Genomic DNA, 18598 nt, shown 5'->3' with positions numbered 1-18598 from the left:
TTAGTACTCTATTAGGATTTAAGAAAAAGGTCTAGAAAAAAAAAATATATTAATTATCTTGCCTTATAAATATTAAGCATCTCAAGCCATTACTGTATTTGATCTGCTTTTCCAGCTCTTAGTAAACAATTAGTATTGATTAAAATATCAAAACGGCACTCATCAGACTTGTGAGGCTGAAATTTTGAGAAATTTCTTTATAAGGAAGAGTTTTATAAAGATACTTCTTTCTATAATTCTCACATCAGGTGAGTCTTATTCTCATTAATGCGATTAATGCGATTAATTCTCATTAATTAATTAATTCTCATTAAATTAATTCCTCATTAAATTAATTCTCATTAAATTAATGCGAAACGAAGCAAAAGCAACCGGGTGCATTATTGTCAGTTGATTACTTCCAAAACTAATTTGAATAGAATTCTTTGGCCACGAATCAATTAAGCTTTGAATCATATCTTATTTTTTTGGAATGGGAAAAGCTACGTTCCAAACTCCTCCTTTCTCTGGTATTTTGTGAAGTTTTAATAAACGTGCCAAATGTGGAAGCATTGCAGCAGTATAGCGCCCTGTCTCAGACCCTATTGGAAGTTCTGCCCTTTTCTGGCTTTTCATTGTCATAAAAAATCTTCTTTAAAACACTTGTTCCCTCGGCCAACTCCCTACGTTTCTGGTACGTATAACTACGAGAATCAAGTTCATCCCTATAAGTAAGGTAATTTTTCAAAGTTTTCGGAATATCCAAAATATTATTGCATCTTTGAAAAATGAGTGCATTTTTAATTACTACGTCCCGGCAAATTGATTTCAATGTGTAAGGATGAAAAACCTTTAAAGATAACGTGTAAGAATGAAAAGCGTTTAAAGACTTTATGCTTGCATGCTTGCATATCAATAGTTGAGAAATGTGTAGAAATTTCATCTTAACAGCTATATGTAGAGGTGTTTGATTATAAACATCTATGGCATCTACTTTAGCACCCTTAGAAATTAGTAGTTGACAAATATCTATATTTCCTCTCTCAGCAGCATTATGTAAAGGCGTTCTACCCCTAATATCTTTGACATCTAATGCAGCACCCTTTGAAATCAGTAGCTGACACATATTTAGATTTCCAGTCGCAGTAGCAATATGTAAAGGCGTTCTACCCCTAATATCTTTGACATAAACACTCGTTGCATCTAGCTTAGCACCGAAATCAATAAGTAACTCGCACAAATCAGTTCTTCCTTTTTCAACAGCAAGGTGTAAACACTTCCCGCAGTTTGGATTTGCCCCAAGTTTCAAAAGTAATTTGACTAAATCAAGATTACTGGTTTTTATAGCTGTACCTAAAGGTGTTTCACCATAAACATTCGTTGCATCTAATTCGGCACCGGATTTAATAAGTAACTTGCACACATCAGCTTTTTCTTCCCAAACAGCATGGTGTAAAAGTGTTTGACCACCGATACATTTTGTTTGCATACAAGTGATTGCACCTTTTCCAAGAACATATTCGACAAATTCAAATACCATGTCTAATTCTGCATTTATTTCCTTGATATTATTTCCTTGGAATTCGAATCTTGATTTATAATAAATTCTGTGCAGCTTGGGCAGAAACTTCAACATAGTATATCTATTTTTTAAGCAAAGTTGACAACAACGTATAGTTTTGTACTGAGGCTGTGAGCAATACACATCATCCATTTATGCTAATAGTGACGTCATTTAGTTTAACATGACGTCAGTCTTTCTAGTGATGTCAGCTCTAAAAGTAATTTATTTAACCTTTGACTGAAATATAGTTAACTATGACGTCATACTTCGTTTTGGATTATATATTCAAAACATCTATTCAAAACTGTATTGTAGACTACCATTTAAAATTTATTAGAAATCCACTGAAAACTGATTTGTTTCTGATCAACTTTTTGTGCTTATTTTAAAATAAATCATCTTAATACTAAATATAATTATAAATGGCAAATCACTTTTAATAAAAAATTTGTGTTTCAGTTTTGCAAAAATAAGTTTTTTCCTTGATTGCTGCTCGTTCTCCACCTTCAAGCTTAAAAAGTGTAAATTATGCGGGGAAAATGAATAACAATACGTCTGTGTTACCCATCTGTCTCTTTTTCGTATGTATTGAATTTTCCTATCGTAGCTGAATTTTTCTATCGAAATTTTTGTATCATTGTTCTTAATTTATTAATTAACTAATGATTCATTAATTATTTTTATGCATTAACTTTGCCCTTTAATTTATTTTAAGAAAAGTAAAATTTCAAAAAAAACAAATTGATAACCGTTATGTTATTTCCGCTGACAAAACGCCTCCTGGCCAACATGTGCGCAGATACAATGCTCCAACTATCGACGAAGTGGCAATCGTTATGGTCGGTGATCAGTTTTTACCTCGAGATATTATTCTTCATAAGCGAAACGCTCAGTTGTTGAGAATTGCTGAAACTCATCGATGCTACGATGCCCTACAATATCCTATTATTTTTTGGGATGGAGCCGACGGCTATCACTTTAATATTAAATTGATGAATCCAGCCACTAACAAACAAATGAATAAGAAATGCAGTGCAATGCATTATTATTCCTATAGACTAATGATTCGGCAGGATGAAGAAAATTATATTTTCAAATGCCGTCAATTGTTTCACCAATTTGTCGTTGATATATATGCTAAAATTGAATCAGAACGTTTGCTATATATCCGCCTGAATTAGACCAAGCTCTGCTCTGAACAATACATTCATTTGCAAGATGCAGTTGTAAATGACGGTAATACCACAAACGTTGGAAGATTAACAATTTTACCTTCGTCATATGCTGGCAGTCCCCGTCATATGCATGACTATGCTCAAGATGCTATTGCGTATGTTCGTCTCTATGGTCGTCCAGATTTATTTGTTACATTTACATGTAATCAATCTTGGGACGAGATACAGCAGCTTTTACTTCAAGGACAATCGGTGGTTCATAGACATGACATTACGGCCCGTGTCTTCCGGCAAAAGTTGAAATCACTGATAAACTACATAGTAAAACTTGAAGTGTTTGGGTCAGTGCGATGCTGGACGTACTCAGTGGAATGGCAAAAACGAGGTTTGCCACACGCACATATACTAATCTGGCTACATAAAAACATTACTTCAAACGAAATTGATGATGTGATTTCCGCTGAAATACCTGATGAAAATGTCGATAAGGGGTTACATGATATTATTGTAAAAAATATGATAGATACATGGACCTTGCGGTGCACTGAACGAAAATTCACCATGCATGGCCAAAGGAAGGTGCACAAAGCAATATCCTCGACTTTTAGTTTCCAACACAATTACTGGCAATGATGGTTACCCACAATATAGAAGAAGATCTACTGAAGATGGCGGTACAACAGCAATAATAAAGAAGCGTAACGGTACCACCATCGAAGTAGATAACCAGTGGGTTGTTCCATATTCCCCATTATTATCAAAAACATTTAATGCACACATAAACGTTGAATACTGTAACTCCGTAAAGGCAATCAAATACATATGTAAATACGTCAACAAAGGCAGTGACATGGCAGTTTTTGGCTTGCAGCCCGAAATCAAAGATATCAACGAAATCGTACAATATCAGGCTAGAAGATACATAAGCAGTAATGAAGCTGTTTGGCGAATTCTTTCATTTCCGATACATGAACGTAGTCCAGCTGTTGTTCACTTAGCGGTACATTTACAGAATGGTCAACGTGTTTATTTCTCGGAAACCAACGTGCAACAAAGAGCCCTGAATCCACCGGATACAAAGTTTACCGCTTTCTTTTCGCTTTGCAAAAATGATTCTTTAGCAAAAAAAGTGCTGTATACTGAAGTGCCTTCGTATTACACGTGGAATACTAAAAATAAAGTATTTGAACGTAGAAAAAAGGGTAAGTCAGTCGACGGCCAACCTACCATCTTCAAAGATACCACGATAGGAAGACTCCACACCGTTCACCCCAATCAACATGAATGCTTCTTTCTAAGCCTGGTTTTGGTGAATGTACCTGGTCCGACATCCTTTGAGTATTTGAGAACTGTAAACGGTACTATACATGACACTTACCGTAGTGCATGCCAAGCTCTGAATTTATTGGAGAATGACCAACACTGGGATAACTGCATCAATGACGCGTGCGAAACGTCAACTCCAAGTCAAATTCATGCATTGTTTGGCATCATTTTAACAACTTGCTCTCCATCAGCTCCTACAGAGTTATGGGAAAAATATAAGTCAAAAATGTCCGAAGATATACTCCATCGAAAACAGTTAGAGACGTCAGATATGACTTTTGATTTTATATCAGAAATTTATAACTACACTTTAGTTATTATAGAAGATTTGTGCGTATGTATGGCAAACAAACCTCTTCAGGATTTGGGAGTGCCTTCACCTAACCGTATCGCTGCTGTTTTGACAAGTGTAGAATTGGATCGTGAACAAAGTTACAGTACGAGTGATCTATTGTCGTATGTACAAAATAACATTTCCAAGTTAACGTCGGAACAAAAAGACATTTATGATACGATAATGCATTGTGTCGATAACAACGTTGGAGAAATTTTCTTTTTGGATGCGCCAGGAGGTACTGGTAAAACGTTTGTGATAAAACTGATTCTGGCATCAATTCGATCAAAAAATGATATAGTGTTGGCAATTGCGTCGTCCAGAATAGCCGCAACATTGCTACCTGGTGGAAGAACTGCTCATTCCGCTTTAAAATTGCCTCTGAATTTGCATTCTACAATGAATGTGCACAATGGCACACAAAAAATCGCTCGAGGCTCTGGATCAATACTTGAAAGATTTGCGAGGGAAGTCGAAACCCTTTGGCAGCACATTAATATTGCTTGCGGGAGATTTCAGGAAAACATTACCTATAATGCCTAGATCAACCCCTGCAGACGAAATGAATGTTTGCCTGAAAAATTCTAATTTATGGGCACACGTAAAAACATTAAAATGAACTACAAATATGCATGTCCGATTGCAAAACGATGACTGGTCAAACATTTTCAGATCAATTGCTGGCAATTGGAAACGGAAAGCTCCCAGTAGACTCAATTTCAGGACGTATACAACTACTTGCTGATTTTTGTAATTTAGTGACGTCCAAAAATGAATTGATTGAAAAAGTATTTCCGAATATTCTAAACAATTATAAAAATAATAAATGGCTAAGTGAAAGAGCGATTCTGGCACCCAAAAATATAGACGTCCACGAAATTAATAATATTGTTTTGACCAAGATTCGACCCAGTCCTTTACAAGTCAGTCGACACAGTTTTGGAACCAAATGAAGCGGTTAATTATCCATCTGAATTTTTAAATTCCATAGATCTTTCAGGGTTTCCACCACATGTGCTACAACAAAAAATGTCGGACCAATAATACTTTTAACAAATATCAACCCACCAAAGCTTTGCAATGGCACGCGACTTGCCGTAAAAAAAAACACAATGGAAAATCTAATAGAGGCCACAATCTTGACAGGGCCTTTTGAGGGTGAAGCTGTTCTTATTCCTCACATTCCCTTGATTTCAACGGATCTGCCTTTTCAATTTAAAAGATTGCAATTCCCAATTCGATTAGCATTTGCAATCACCATTAAAAAAGCTTAAGGGCAATCATTGGAAAAATGTGGTATAGATCTTAATACTGATTGTTTTTCTCATGGACGATTGTACGTTGCATATTCGAGGGTCGGTAAACCTGACAATCTATTTATATGCAGTGACAATTGGACAGCAAAGAATGTTGTATATTCGCAAATTTTACGCAGTTAATTTGTATTGTATCTATCTATATATCTATCTATATAAAAACGAGTTGTGTGTATGCATGATTGTTTGTTTGTAAAAAGAGCTTTTGCATATGACGTCATTATTAGTACTTAAGGCTTTGTATATGCACAGACAATGGGAAAGCTAAGAATGTTGTATATTCGCAAGTTTTACGTAGTTTAAAAGACATATATAAATCTATCTATATTCATAGGTAGTACACAGGGACACAACTACAATGGCGCGTAACTAATATGGCGCGTAATGACTTACGCGCACGGGGGGGGGGGGGGCTTGGGGGCGCGAAGCGCCCCCACCAACTAGGTGTTGGGGTGGCGTGAAATGCCACCCCAACAGCTAGTATATATATATATATATATATATATATATATATATATATATATATATATATATATATATATATAAGTTGTCTGTCTGTGTGTCTGTCAGGTGACGTCATGTTTCTGTGTCGACTGACGCCATGAAGTAAGTTGTCGTCATTTTTGCTATGACGGTGACGTCATTAAAGATATTTAAGACATATATGTTCACGTAGAAATCTATTAATGTTTAACTTTAAAATGACTGATGAACTTACAATGGCAACAGCCGAGGAAGATGCTCAAAGAGTCTATGCCAAAAAACTTGCTCCTGATAGAGAAAGTCAGAAAAGAAAGCGTGCCGAGGAATCAAAAGAACAGCAAGGAAACAGGCTTGAGGCTGATAGAGAAAGAAAGAACAGAAAGCGTGCCGAGGAACTACCAGAGCAACGCGAAAGCAGACTCGCTGCTAAAAGAGAAAGTGAAAAAAGAAGGCGTGCCGAGGAATCACAAGAACAGCAAGAAATCAGGCTTGCTGCTGATAGAGAAAGTAAGAAAAGAAAGCGTGCCGAGGAATCACAAGAACAGCAAGAAATCAGGCTTGCTGCTGATAGAGAAAGTAAGAAAAGAAAGCGTGCCGAGGAATCAGAGCAACCTGAAAGTTATTGCCTGGCATTCAGGTACAGCCCAGTCGATGATTATAGCTTGAGTAGATGTGTTCAAATCGGGACAATGTCTAAAATTTGTCCCTATTGCAAGGCCTTGAAATTCAATGGTGAAACAATGGGAATGTGTTGCGCCTCAGGAAAAGTTAAACTTCCTCTATTGGCTGCACCACCAGAGCCATTGAAGACTTTCCTTACTGGAACTACGTCAGAATCTAAGCGTTTTTTGTCACAAATCAGAAAATACAACTCATGTTTCCAAATGACGTCGTTTGGAGCCCAAATCGAAAATCCTGATCAATTTATGTCTACTTTCAAAGTAAAAGGGCAAATTTATCATAGAGCAGGGTCCCTTCTACCATTCTCAGGCGATAATCATAAATTTTTACAATTGTACTTCATCAGTGATAGAAATTCTGAATTGAATGCACGTTGCGAAATTTCTCCCAACGTTGAAAGGACAATCGTTTCCCAATTGCAACATCTTTTCCACGAAAATAATAATTTGGTGCGTCTGTTCAAAACAGCCATCGATTTGATGCCTACTGATACGCATAAAATTGTTATTTCCGCTGACAAAACGCCTCCTGGCCAACATGTTCGTAGATACAATGCTCCAACTATCGACGAAGCGGCAATCGTTATGGTCGGAGATGGCTGTGATCGGAGGTGATGGAGCCGACGGCTATTACTTTAATATTAAATTGATGAATCCAGCCACTAACAAAGAAATGAATAAGAAATGCAGTGCAATGCGTTATTATTCCTATAGACTAATGATTCGGCAGGATGAAGAAAATTATATTTTAAAATGCCGTGAATTGTTTCACCAATTTGTCGTTGATATGTATGCTAAAATTGAATCAGAACGTTTGCTATATATCCGCCTGAATCAGACCAAGCTCCGCTCTGAACAATACATTCATTTGCGAGATGCAGTTAGAAATGACGGTAATACCACAAACGTTGCAAGATTAACAATTTTACCTTCGTCATATGCTGGCAGTCCCCGTCATATGCATGAATATGCTCAAGATGCTATTACGTATGTTCGTCTCTATGGTCGTCCAGATTTATTTATTACATTTACCTGGTAATCAATCTTGGGACGAGATACTGCAGCTTTTACTTCAAGGCCAATCGGCGGTTCATAGGCATGACATTACGGCCCGAGTCTTCCGGCAAAAGTTGAAATCACTGATAAACTACATAGTAAAACTTGAAGTGTTTGGGTCAGTGCGATGCTGGATGTACTCAGTGGAATGGCAAAAACGAGGTTTGCCACACGCACATATACTAATCTGGCTACATAAAAAAATTACTTCGAACGAAATTGATGATGTGATTTCCGCTGAAATACCTGATAAAAATGTCAATAAGGGGTTACATGATATTATTGTAAAAAATATGATACATGGACCTTGCGGTGCACTGAACGAAAATTCACCATGCATGGCCAAAGGAAGGTGCACAAAGCAATATCCTCGACTTTTAGTATCAAAGACAATTACTGGCAATGATGGTTACCCACAATATAGAAGAAGATCTACTGAAGATGGCGGTAAAACAGCAATAATAAAGAAGCGTAACGGTACCACCATCGAAGTAGATAACCAGTGGGTTGTTCCATATTCCCCATTATTATCAAAAACATTTAATGCACACATAAACGTTGAATACTGTAACTCCGTAAAGGCAATCAAATACATATGTAAATACGTCAACAAAGGCAGTGACATGGCAGTTTTTGGCTTGCAGCCCGAAATCAAAAATTTCGACGAAATCGTACAATATCAGGCTGGAAGATACATAAGCAGTAATGAAGCTGATTGGCGAATTCTTTCATTTCCGATACATGAACGTAGTCCAGCTGTTTTTCACTTAGCGGTACATTTACAGAATGGTCAACGTGTTTATTTCACGGAAACCAACGTGCAACAAAGAGCCCTGAATCCACCAGATACAACATTAACAGCTTTTTTTTCGCTTTGCAAAAATGATTCTTTTTCAAAAAAACTGCTGTATACTGAAGTGCCTTCGTATTATACGTGGAATACTAAAAATAAAGTATTTGAACGTCAAAAACAGGGTAAGTCAGTCGACGGCCAACCTACCATCTTCAAAGATACCACGATAGGAAGACTACACCGTTCACCCCAATCAACATGAATGCTTCTTTCTATACGCCTGCTTTTGGTGAATGTACCCGGTCCGACATCCTTTGAGTATTTGAGAACTGTAAACGGTACTATACATGACACTTAACGTAGTGCATGCCAAGCTCTGATTTTATTGGAGAATGACCAACACTGGGATAACTGCATCAATGACGCGTGCGAAACGTCAACCCCAAGTCAAATTCGTACATTGTTTGGCATCATATAACAACTTGCTCTCCATCAGCTCCTACAGAGTTATGGGAAAAATATAAGTCAAAAATGTCCGAAGATATACTCCATCGAAAACAGTTAGAGACGTCAGATATGACTTTTGATTTTACATCAGAAATTTATAACTACACTTTAGTTACTATAGAAGATTTGTGCGTACGTATGGCAAACAAACCTCTTCAGGATTTGGGAATGCCTTCACCTAACCGTATCGCTGCTGTTTCGACATGTGTAGAATTGGATCGTGAACAAAGATACAGTACGAGTGATCTATTGTCGTATGTACAAAATAACATTTCCAAGTTAACGTCGGAACAAAAAACATTTATGATACGATAATGCATTGTGTCGATAACAACGTTGGAGAAATTTTCTTTTTGGATGCGCCAGGAGGTACTGGTAAAACGTTTGTGATAAAACTGATTCTGGCATCAATTCGATAAAAAATGATATAGCGTTGGCAATTGCGTCGTCCGGAATAGCCGCAACATTGCTGCCTGGTGGAAGAACTGCTCATTCCACTTTGAAATTGCCTCTGAATTTGCATTCTACAGAAACTCCCACGTGCAATATTTCCAAATCATCTGGGATGGGTAAAGTATTGCAGCAATGCAAACTTATTATTTGGGATGAGTGTAAAATGGCACACAAAAAATCGCTCGAGGCTCTGGATCAATGCTTGAAAGATTTGAGAGGCAAGTCGAAACCCTTTATTTTTAGTATTCCACGTGTAATACGAAGGCACTTCAGTATACAGCACTTTTTTTTAAAAAGAATCATTTTTGCAAAGCAAAAAAAAAGCTGTTAATGTTGTATCCGGTGGATTCAGGGCTCTTTGTTGCACGTTGGTTTCCGAGAAATAAACACGTTGACCATTCTGTAAATGTACCGCTAAGTGAACAACAGCTGGACTGCGTTCATGTATCGGAAATGAAAGAATTCGCCAAACAGCTTCATTACTGCTTATGTATCTTCCAGCCTGATATTGTACGATTTCGTTGATATCTTTGATTTCGGGCTGCAAGCCAAAAACTGCCATGTCACTGCCTTTGTTGACGTATTTACATATGTATTTGATTGCCTTTACGGAGTTACAGTATTCAACGTTTATGTGTGCATTAAATGTTTTTGATAATAATGGGGAATATGGAACAACCCACTGGTTATCTACTTCGATGGTGGTACCGTTACGCTTCTTTATTATTGCTGTTGTACCGCCATCTTCAGTAGATCTTCTTCTATATTGTGGGTAACCATCATTGCATGTAATTGTGTTGGAAACTAAAAGTCGAGGATATTGCTTTGTGCACCTTCCTTTGGCCATGCATGGTGAATTTTCGTTCAGTGCACCGCAAGGTCCATGTATCATATTTTTTACAATAATATCATGTAACCCCTTATCGACATTTTCATCAGGTATTTCAGCGGAAATCACATCATCAATTTCGTTCGAAGTAATTTTTTTATGTAGCCAGATTAGTATATGTGCGTGTGGCAAACCTCGTTTTTGCCATTCCACTGAGTACGTCCAGCATCGCACTGACCCAAACACTTCAAGTTTTACTATGTATTTTATCAGTGATTTCAACTTTTGCCGGAAGACACGGGCCGTAATTTCATGTCTATGAACCGCCGATTGTCCTTGAAGTAAAAGCTGCTGTATTTCGTCCCAAGATTGATTACATGTAAATGTAACAAATAAATCTGGACGACCATAGAGACGAACATACGCAATAGCATCTTGAGCATGTTCATGCATATGACGGGGACTGCCAGCATATGACGAAGGTAAAATTGTTAATCTTCCAACGTTTGTGGTATTACCGTCATTTACAACTGCATCTCGCAAATGAATGTATTGTTCAGAGCGGAGCTTGGTCTAATTCAGGCGGATATATAGCAAACGTTCTGATTCAATTTTAGCATATATATCAACGACGTATTAGTGAAACAATTGACGGCATTTTAAAATGTAGTTTTTTTCATCCTACCGAATCATATTTTCTGATTTGTGATAAAAAAAACGCTTAGATTCTGACGTAGTTCCAGTAAGGACAGTCTTCAATGGCTGTGGTGGTGCAGCCAATAGAGGAAGTTTAACTTTTCCTGAGGTGCAACACATTCCCATTGTTTCACCATTGAATTTCAAGGCCTTGCAATAGGGACAAATTTTAGACATAGTCCCGATTTGAACACATCTACTCAAGCTATAATCATCGACTGGGCTGTACCTGAATGCCAGGCGATAACTTTCAGGTTGCTCTGATTCCTCGGCACGCTTTCTTTTCTTACTTTCCCTATCAGCAGCAAGCCTGATTTCTTGCTGTTCTTGTGATTCCTCGGCGCGCTTTCTTTTCTTACTTTCTCTATCAGCAGCAAGCCTGATTTCTTGCTGTTCTTGTGATTCCTCGGCACGCCTTCTTTTTTCACTTTCTCTTTTAGCAGCAAGTCTGCTTTCGCGTTGCTCTGGTAGTTCCTCGGCACGCTTTCTGTTCTTTCTTTCTCTATCAGCCTCAAGCCTGTTTCCTTGCTGTTCTTTTGATTCCTCGGCACGCTTTCTTTTCTGATTTTCTCTATCAGTAGCAAGTTTTTTGGCATAGACTCTTTGCTTCGCGCCACCCCAACACCTAGTTGGTGGGGCACTTCGCGCCCCCCCCCAAGCCCCCCCCCGCGCGCGTAAGTCGTTACGCGCCATTGTAGTTGTGTCCCTGTGTCCCACCTGTGAATATAGATAGATTTATATATGTGTTTCAAACTACGTAAAAATTGCGAATATACAACATTTTTTGCTTTCCCACTACTGGGAGCTTTCCGTTTCCAATTGCCAGCAATTGATCTGAAAATATTTGACCAGAGTCATCGTTTTGCAATCGGACACGCATATTTGTAGTTAATTTTAATATTTTTACGTGTGCCCATAAATTAGAATTTTTCAGGCAAGCATTCATTTCGTCTGCAGGAGTTAAACTACATAAAAATTGCGAATATACAACATTCTTGGCTTTCCTATTGTCTGTGCATATACAAGGCCGTATGTACTAATAATGACGTCATATGCAAACGCTCTTCTTACAAACAAACAAACATGCATACACACAACTCGTTTTTATATAGATAGATAGATAGATAGATACAATACAAATTAACTGCGTAAAACTTGCGAATATACAACATTCTTCGCTGTCCAATTGTCGCTGCATATAAATAGATTGTCAGGTTTACCGACCCTCGAACATGCAACGTACAATTGTCAATGGGAAAAACAATCAGTATTAAGATCTATACCACATTTTTCTAATGATTGACCTTGAGCTTTGTTAATGGTGATTGCAAATGCTAATCGAATTGGGAATTGCAATCTTTTAAATTGAAAAGGCAGATCCGTTGGAATCATGGGAATGCGAGGAATAAGAACAGCATCACCCTCAAAAGGCCTTGTCAAGATTGTGGCCTCTATAATTTTTTAGAATATTCGGAAATACTTTTTCAATCAATTCATTTTTGGACGTCACTAAATTATAGAAATCAGCAGGTTGTTGTATACGTCCTGAAATTGAGTCTATCGTATCATAAATGTCTTTTTGTTCCGACGTTAACTTGGAAATGTTATTTTGTACATACGACAATAGATCACTCGTACTGTAACTTTGTTCACGATCCAATTCTACACATGTCGAAACAGCAGCGATACGGTTAGGTGAAGGCATTCCCAAATCCTGAAGAGGTTTGTTTGCCATACGTACGCACAAATCTTCTATAATAACTAAAGTGTAGTTACAAATTTCTGATGTAAAATCAAAAGTCATATCTGACGTCTCGCCTATTTGCCCCAGTCGTCCCGGTCGCAAGAATCTAGCTTATGTTTTTAACTACATAAAACATGCGAACATACAAATTTCTTAAGTCGTTAAGTTGGCGCGTAAGTCGTTACGCGCCATATTATTGACGCGCCATTGTAGTTGTGTCCCTATGTCCCACCTGTGAACATAGATATATATGTATATATATATATATATATATATATATATATATATATATATATATATATATATATATATATATATATATATATATATATATATATATATATTTAACTACGCAAAAATTGCGAATATACAACATTCTTTGCTGTCCCATTGTCTGTGCACATAAATAGATTGTCAGGTTTACCGACTCTTGAACATGCAACATATAATGGTCCATGGGAAAACAATCCGTATTCAGATCTATTCCTCATGATTCAAATGATTGCCCTTGAGCTTTGTTGATGGTGATTGCTAATCGACCATTCCCTGTGTCGCCGTCGTCATTTATATATCCCCCTGTGCCCCCCAGCGTCCCCTTTGTAGTTGTGTCCCGGTCGTCATTTATATTCCCTTTGTCCCGATCGTCATTTGTGTCCCGGTGTCCCAGTCTGTGATTCCTCTTTGAGTGTCCCGGGCGTCATTTATATTCCTTGTGTCCCGGTCGTCATTTATATCCCCCTGTGCCCCCCGGCGTCCCCGTTGTAGTTGTGTCCCTGTGTCCCGGTCGTCATTTATATTCCCTGTGTCCCGGTCGTCATTTGTATCTCGGTGTCCCGGTCTGTATATACATTCATTTTTTTAGTTTTGTTTTTCTCCTTTATTTTTCATTTTTTTCCTTTTTAGTTTTTTAGCTTTTTTAGTTTCTTTATTAGTTTTTAGTTTTTTTTTCTTTTTAGTTTTTACCTTTTTTTTAGTTTTTTTAGTTTTTTTTTACTTATGTCCTGGTCGTCATTTCTACTCTCTGTGTCCCGGTTGTCATTTGTGTCCCGGTGCTTTGTTGATAGTGATTGCTAATCGAACATTCCTTTTGTCCCGGTCGCTTTCTCTTTGAGTGTCGTCATTTATATTCCCTATGTGCCGGTGTCCCGGTCGTCATTTGTGTCCCGATGTCCCGGTCTGTAATTTCGTCTGTTGAAAACATGACGTCAGTCGACACACAAATATGACGTCACCCGACAGACAGACCTACACACACACAGATAACTTATTTTTATATATATAGAAGATATATATATATATATATACATATATATATATATATATATATATATATATATATATATATATATATATATATATATATATATATATAAGTGTTTGTGAGTGTGTATATGTGTGTTTATTTAATACTTACCTTCTACCTTACCCGTGTACATGCCAGAATTAAACAGAAGTACAAAATGCTTCAGATCTAAACTTTTTCTGTTAAAGGTTTAGTATTTCATCAAAATTCTATTTTCAATAAAAAAAACTACTAGAGTTCTACCCCCCCTCCCAGTTAAGGCCATTTCTAAATGGATTAATCGCTGCCCTGCAATTGTGACGGTAGTGTCATATCGTAGTTGGATTGGTAGCGTCCGAGCGGCCACCAACTTCCCGGAGTCAGCTGGCCCGTGCTAGGTGTAGTAGCTAAGGTTTACATTAGGTCGTACCCCGAGAGGTGCTCCAGGTGGCAAAAAAACGGTCACCCTTAACTAGCGTCATTGCGGTATTTTTGACGATAAAGTCATCGGCATTTCCACTCGACAAAATCAATCGTCTTGTGTCACAACTAAATTTAACAAAATGATTAATTCCAGGGAAATGCAATTTTACCTCCTTGCATTCGTTGTCATCGGCTTGGTTCGAGGTCAAGGAAGAGTTGCATTTGAAGATGATACGGAGGAAAACGCCAGTGTCGATGCAGCATCCGTATCTGTGGAGAACCCTGATCTCGATGAGCGATTTAACAGAAGACCAGCTATTGTGAACTCGAAGTTTCTTCCAGGTAAGATTTCTACAATCATCCTTAAGCTGAAGCCGAAGGTAACCTTTATACCAAGGGTTTTAATGACCCCTCATATTCAGAGATGTACATAAGGAAGCTCTTTGGTCCTACCTCCAAAAGAAAATTACATATCTTTTCCAAATTACTGTGCACTCCTTATTCAAATTATAAAATGTATTCCCCCCTCCCTCTGGGAAGTTTCTGCATACAATGGCTATACCATGGTGGATCTTGTCACTGATAGATGAGGCTTACCATGTTGGATTTTGTCACTCCATTCTTTCGTCAAACTGAATTCCACAACGCTTAATAAGTTTACACAAGACTTTGTTAACCGTTAACGGAAGACGGAAGAAAATGCAAGACCTTTGATGGGAAAGATAGTGCATGTTTCCACCTTTTTCTTACGTTAGCATGTCAAAAACGGATATATGAAATTTATATTCTTAATTCCTGGAGGCAAGAAAACCACAATGCACAAGAGAAAACAGAATAAAATTAAGTCTCCCTTGAAAACGAGCCCGAAGTAGCGCCGCCAATTAACTTTCACAAAGGCTTTTTCATTTTCAGAAAGGCTTGAAGCTTACAGCCGCAAGTTCCTGGGCCAATGGGACCCCAATGCACGAAACAATGAATGCTTCGACGGGAATTGGGGCACAAGAACGATCAACATGTTTTTTTCTGAGCGACTTCAGATTATAAAATCATAATTCTCTGGGTCAAGGGGACCCCTAATGCCAAAAAAATGTTTGGACACGAGCGGCCCGAAAATGGGGCGTGACAAAGGGTAGCCTAAGTATTTTTTTTCTGGTCAACTCCGAGCTTATATCCTTAAGTACATGCGTCAAGAGATTCTCAATGAAAAAGAGAAAAACAAAAAATTGGTTCCCCCAGAAGCGGGCCCGAAAATGAGCCAATTTGCTTTTTGATAGGCTTGAGACATATCTATAAGTATTTCGGTCAAAGTAAACCCAATGAAAAAAAAAAAGAAGATTGACTCGCTTAAAACACGACTTGTACAGGAATTATTTTTTCTTCTGAACAGCATGAAGCGAAATCTGAAATTCAATGGTTGCCAAAGAGACTCTAATGTACAAAGAAATTTTAGTGTTGGGATGCCAAAGCCCCAAAAAGGGGAGTTTTTGATTTTTGTTTTTGCCCCAAGTAATCGCAAGCGTTTAATTTGTAGTTAAGAGTATTTTTTTTAATTTTCCTCACAAGTTTGTAAGAAAGGAATTTCTGAAAAGAATTGGAATGAATTCCTGAGAAAACAAAACCTTTGGAAAAATTGAAATGGAGATGGAAAGGTATAATTTTAGATTCATTTTATTTTCGGTCTAAACTGTAAAGCAATGAAAAAAATCTATTTATATTTAAACTTTTCTAGGTCTTGCCGGGGGTCTTTTTGGTGGACAAGGTCCTTTTGGTGGACAAGGTCTATTAGGCGGACAAGGGTTGAACACAATAAATTCTGGCTTTGGTGCCTGCCAGGCTTGTAACCTCAATCCACAATTTGCACCCCAGTGTTGTCAAAGTGGATTCTCCCAATGCTGCTTTGGTGGTTTCGGTGGAGGCCTTCAACAAGGAGGTTTCCAACAAGGAGGGTTTCAACAAGGAGGTTTTGGTAAGTTTCAACTTCCTATTTAAAATTTTACTCAAAATTGGCGAAGATGACTGCATTTAAAACTAAAATAAGCACAGTGGTATCAATTAACGAACATGTATATGGAGGATGTATTTTTCAAAATGTAGGGGGGGGGGGCAATTTTTGCAACATTTCAGTGAAAATACTAAAAATAGACATTTTTCAGTGGAATTGAGATTTATTAATTTAATCATTTTTTTTTACAGTGATAAGAATCACTTGCGACGAAAAAGAACTAAAACCACTAATAGCTCATTAGGGATGGTACCAGGGGCGTTGCTAGGTCGCAAAAGGGAGGGTGACACGTAGCTCGTTGGCACACCTCTTAGATAACCCAATACATCTTAAGGAAAATCCTATAAACGAACGTAAATTCAGGTTTTGAAAGAAATATTTAAAATTTCTACCCTCCTACCTGTCTTAGCGGTTGACCCTCCGCTCCCTAGGATTAATCCTTAGCTATACCATGAGAAAAAGCCCCAGGGACGCAGCTTGGGCTTTGAGTTTGGGGGGGGGATATAAAGAATGTGCCGAAAAAATCGCCCAGCGTGCCGACAAATGCTGACCCATGAGATAACCTAAGTTGAAAACATAAGCTAAATTCCAAGGTGTTTTGGAACTTTGGGAGAGAGTCTCCCCTCCCCCTCGTAGCTGCGCCCCTGAAAAGCACAGGGCGATCTGATTAGTAATATTACCCATCGTAGTTAAGTTTTTGTTAAAAATTGAAAAGATAAGAAATCACTCTGAGATAATGCGTCAGTTATATCTGCTCAATTTACACTAGCGAAAAAAAAAAGAAAGATAAGAAAAAAACAACAACTGAAAATAAAGTAAAAACTCCTTAATTCTTTATGAATTGTTTCTCATTAAATTATTATAAATCAAGTATCTATTTGAAATCTACCAATAAAGCATTTTATTTTGATATTATATAAGAAAAATTACGTATTTAATTTAAATCAGTCATAGCCAAATTCCGATAGGCGTTTCACTGATTTTTGTAATTGTTACAAAAATAAATAAATGAAAAAATAAAAATTGTTCTGATGTGAATCAAAACATACGTCAGTCTTTTGATAAACCATATTTATCAAATTACATAAATATAACTTGTATTCAATTTCGTTCTGTTTACAGGAGGATTTGGTCTCGGCATTAAACCCGGTGCATGCCCGTCATTTTTCGATTCAATTTCAATTTTTTCGATTTCAATTTTGTTCTGTTTACAGGAGGATTCGGTCTCGGCATTAAACCCGGTGCATGCTCGTCATTTTTCGATTCAATTTCAATTTTCAATTTCAATTTCAATTTTTTTCGATTTCAATTTCGTTCTGTTTACAGGAGGATTCGGTCTCGGCATTAAACCCGGTGCATGTCCATCATTTTTCGACTCACTCCTAAATCTACGCCGCAAACGTCAAACAGTAGCTTTCGAAGAAGAAGAGCCAGCAACTACTACAACAGCAACTTCTGATGAAGGTGATGATATGACACGATCAGGTGGTAGATCTATAGGAAAAGATAATAAGCCCAGCACTCGAATTATTGGAAGTCTGTTTGGACAGAAATGCAACAGTGATTTTGAATGTCCAGGATCACAAAAGTGCTGTAGCTCTGGTCTCATTGGTCTTACTTCAATTTGTAAAAATGCCATAGTTGCTTAAGTTTATGTTTCCACAAATCTTCTTTATTTTTGTACTGATTATTTAGCATTATTATAAGTTTGACCTCGACTATCTTCTTTTTTTAAGAATGAAGACATTATTCTAAAAGCGCACAAATGATATGTGTAGACACTCCTTTACCAGTGATACCAATTCACAAAAATGTACGAGGGGAGAGGGGGGGGGATGAAATTCAAATTCTTGGGGGAAGGGCATTTTCAAAAATGAAAATAACATAAATGGCTTTTTTCAATTAAATAGCCCCAAAAAAGATGTTTTTTCAAAATCGAGGGGGGGGGGAGGGGTG

The 18598-nt window shown here is 37.5% G+C and overlaps 1 protein-coding gene across 2 annotated transcripts in view; it reads left to right on the top strand.

Moving 5' to 3' along the window:
- Positions 1 to 18360, top strand: part of LOC136025876 (uncharacterized) — a 60494-nt gene extending 42134 nt beyond the window's left edge. For both annotated transcript variants that reach the window (XM_065701914.1, XM_065701915.1), the window contains exons 2-4: positions 14795 to 14982; positions 16370 to 16606; positions 17969 to 18360. In XM_065701914.1, coding sequence (XP_065557986.1) covers positions 14795 to 14982; positions 16370 to 16606; positions 17969 to 18291 — 748 coding nt within the window. In that variant the 3' untranslated portion in view covers positions 18292 to 18360. The remainder of the gene's footprint in view (positions 1 to 14794; positions 14983 to 16369; positions 16607 to 17968) is intronic.
- The last annotated feature ends 238 nt before the right edge of the window (positions 18361 to 18598 follow it).

This window comes from Artemia franciscana, chromosome 4 (genome assembly GCF_032884065.1).
Source record: "Artemia franciscana chromosome 4, ASM3288406v1, whole genome shotgun sequence".
In the NCBI taxonomy this organism is placed as follows: domain Eukaryota; kingdom Metazoa; phylum Arthropoda; class Branchiopoda; order Anostraca; family Artemiidae; genus Artemia; species Artemia franciscana.
Note: the sequence above shows the minus strand (reverse complement) of the source record. Positions and strands in the feature narration are given on the sequence as shown.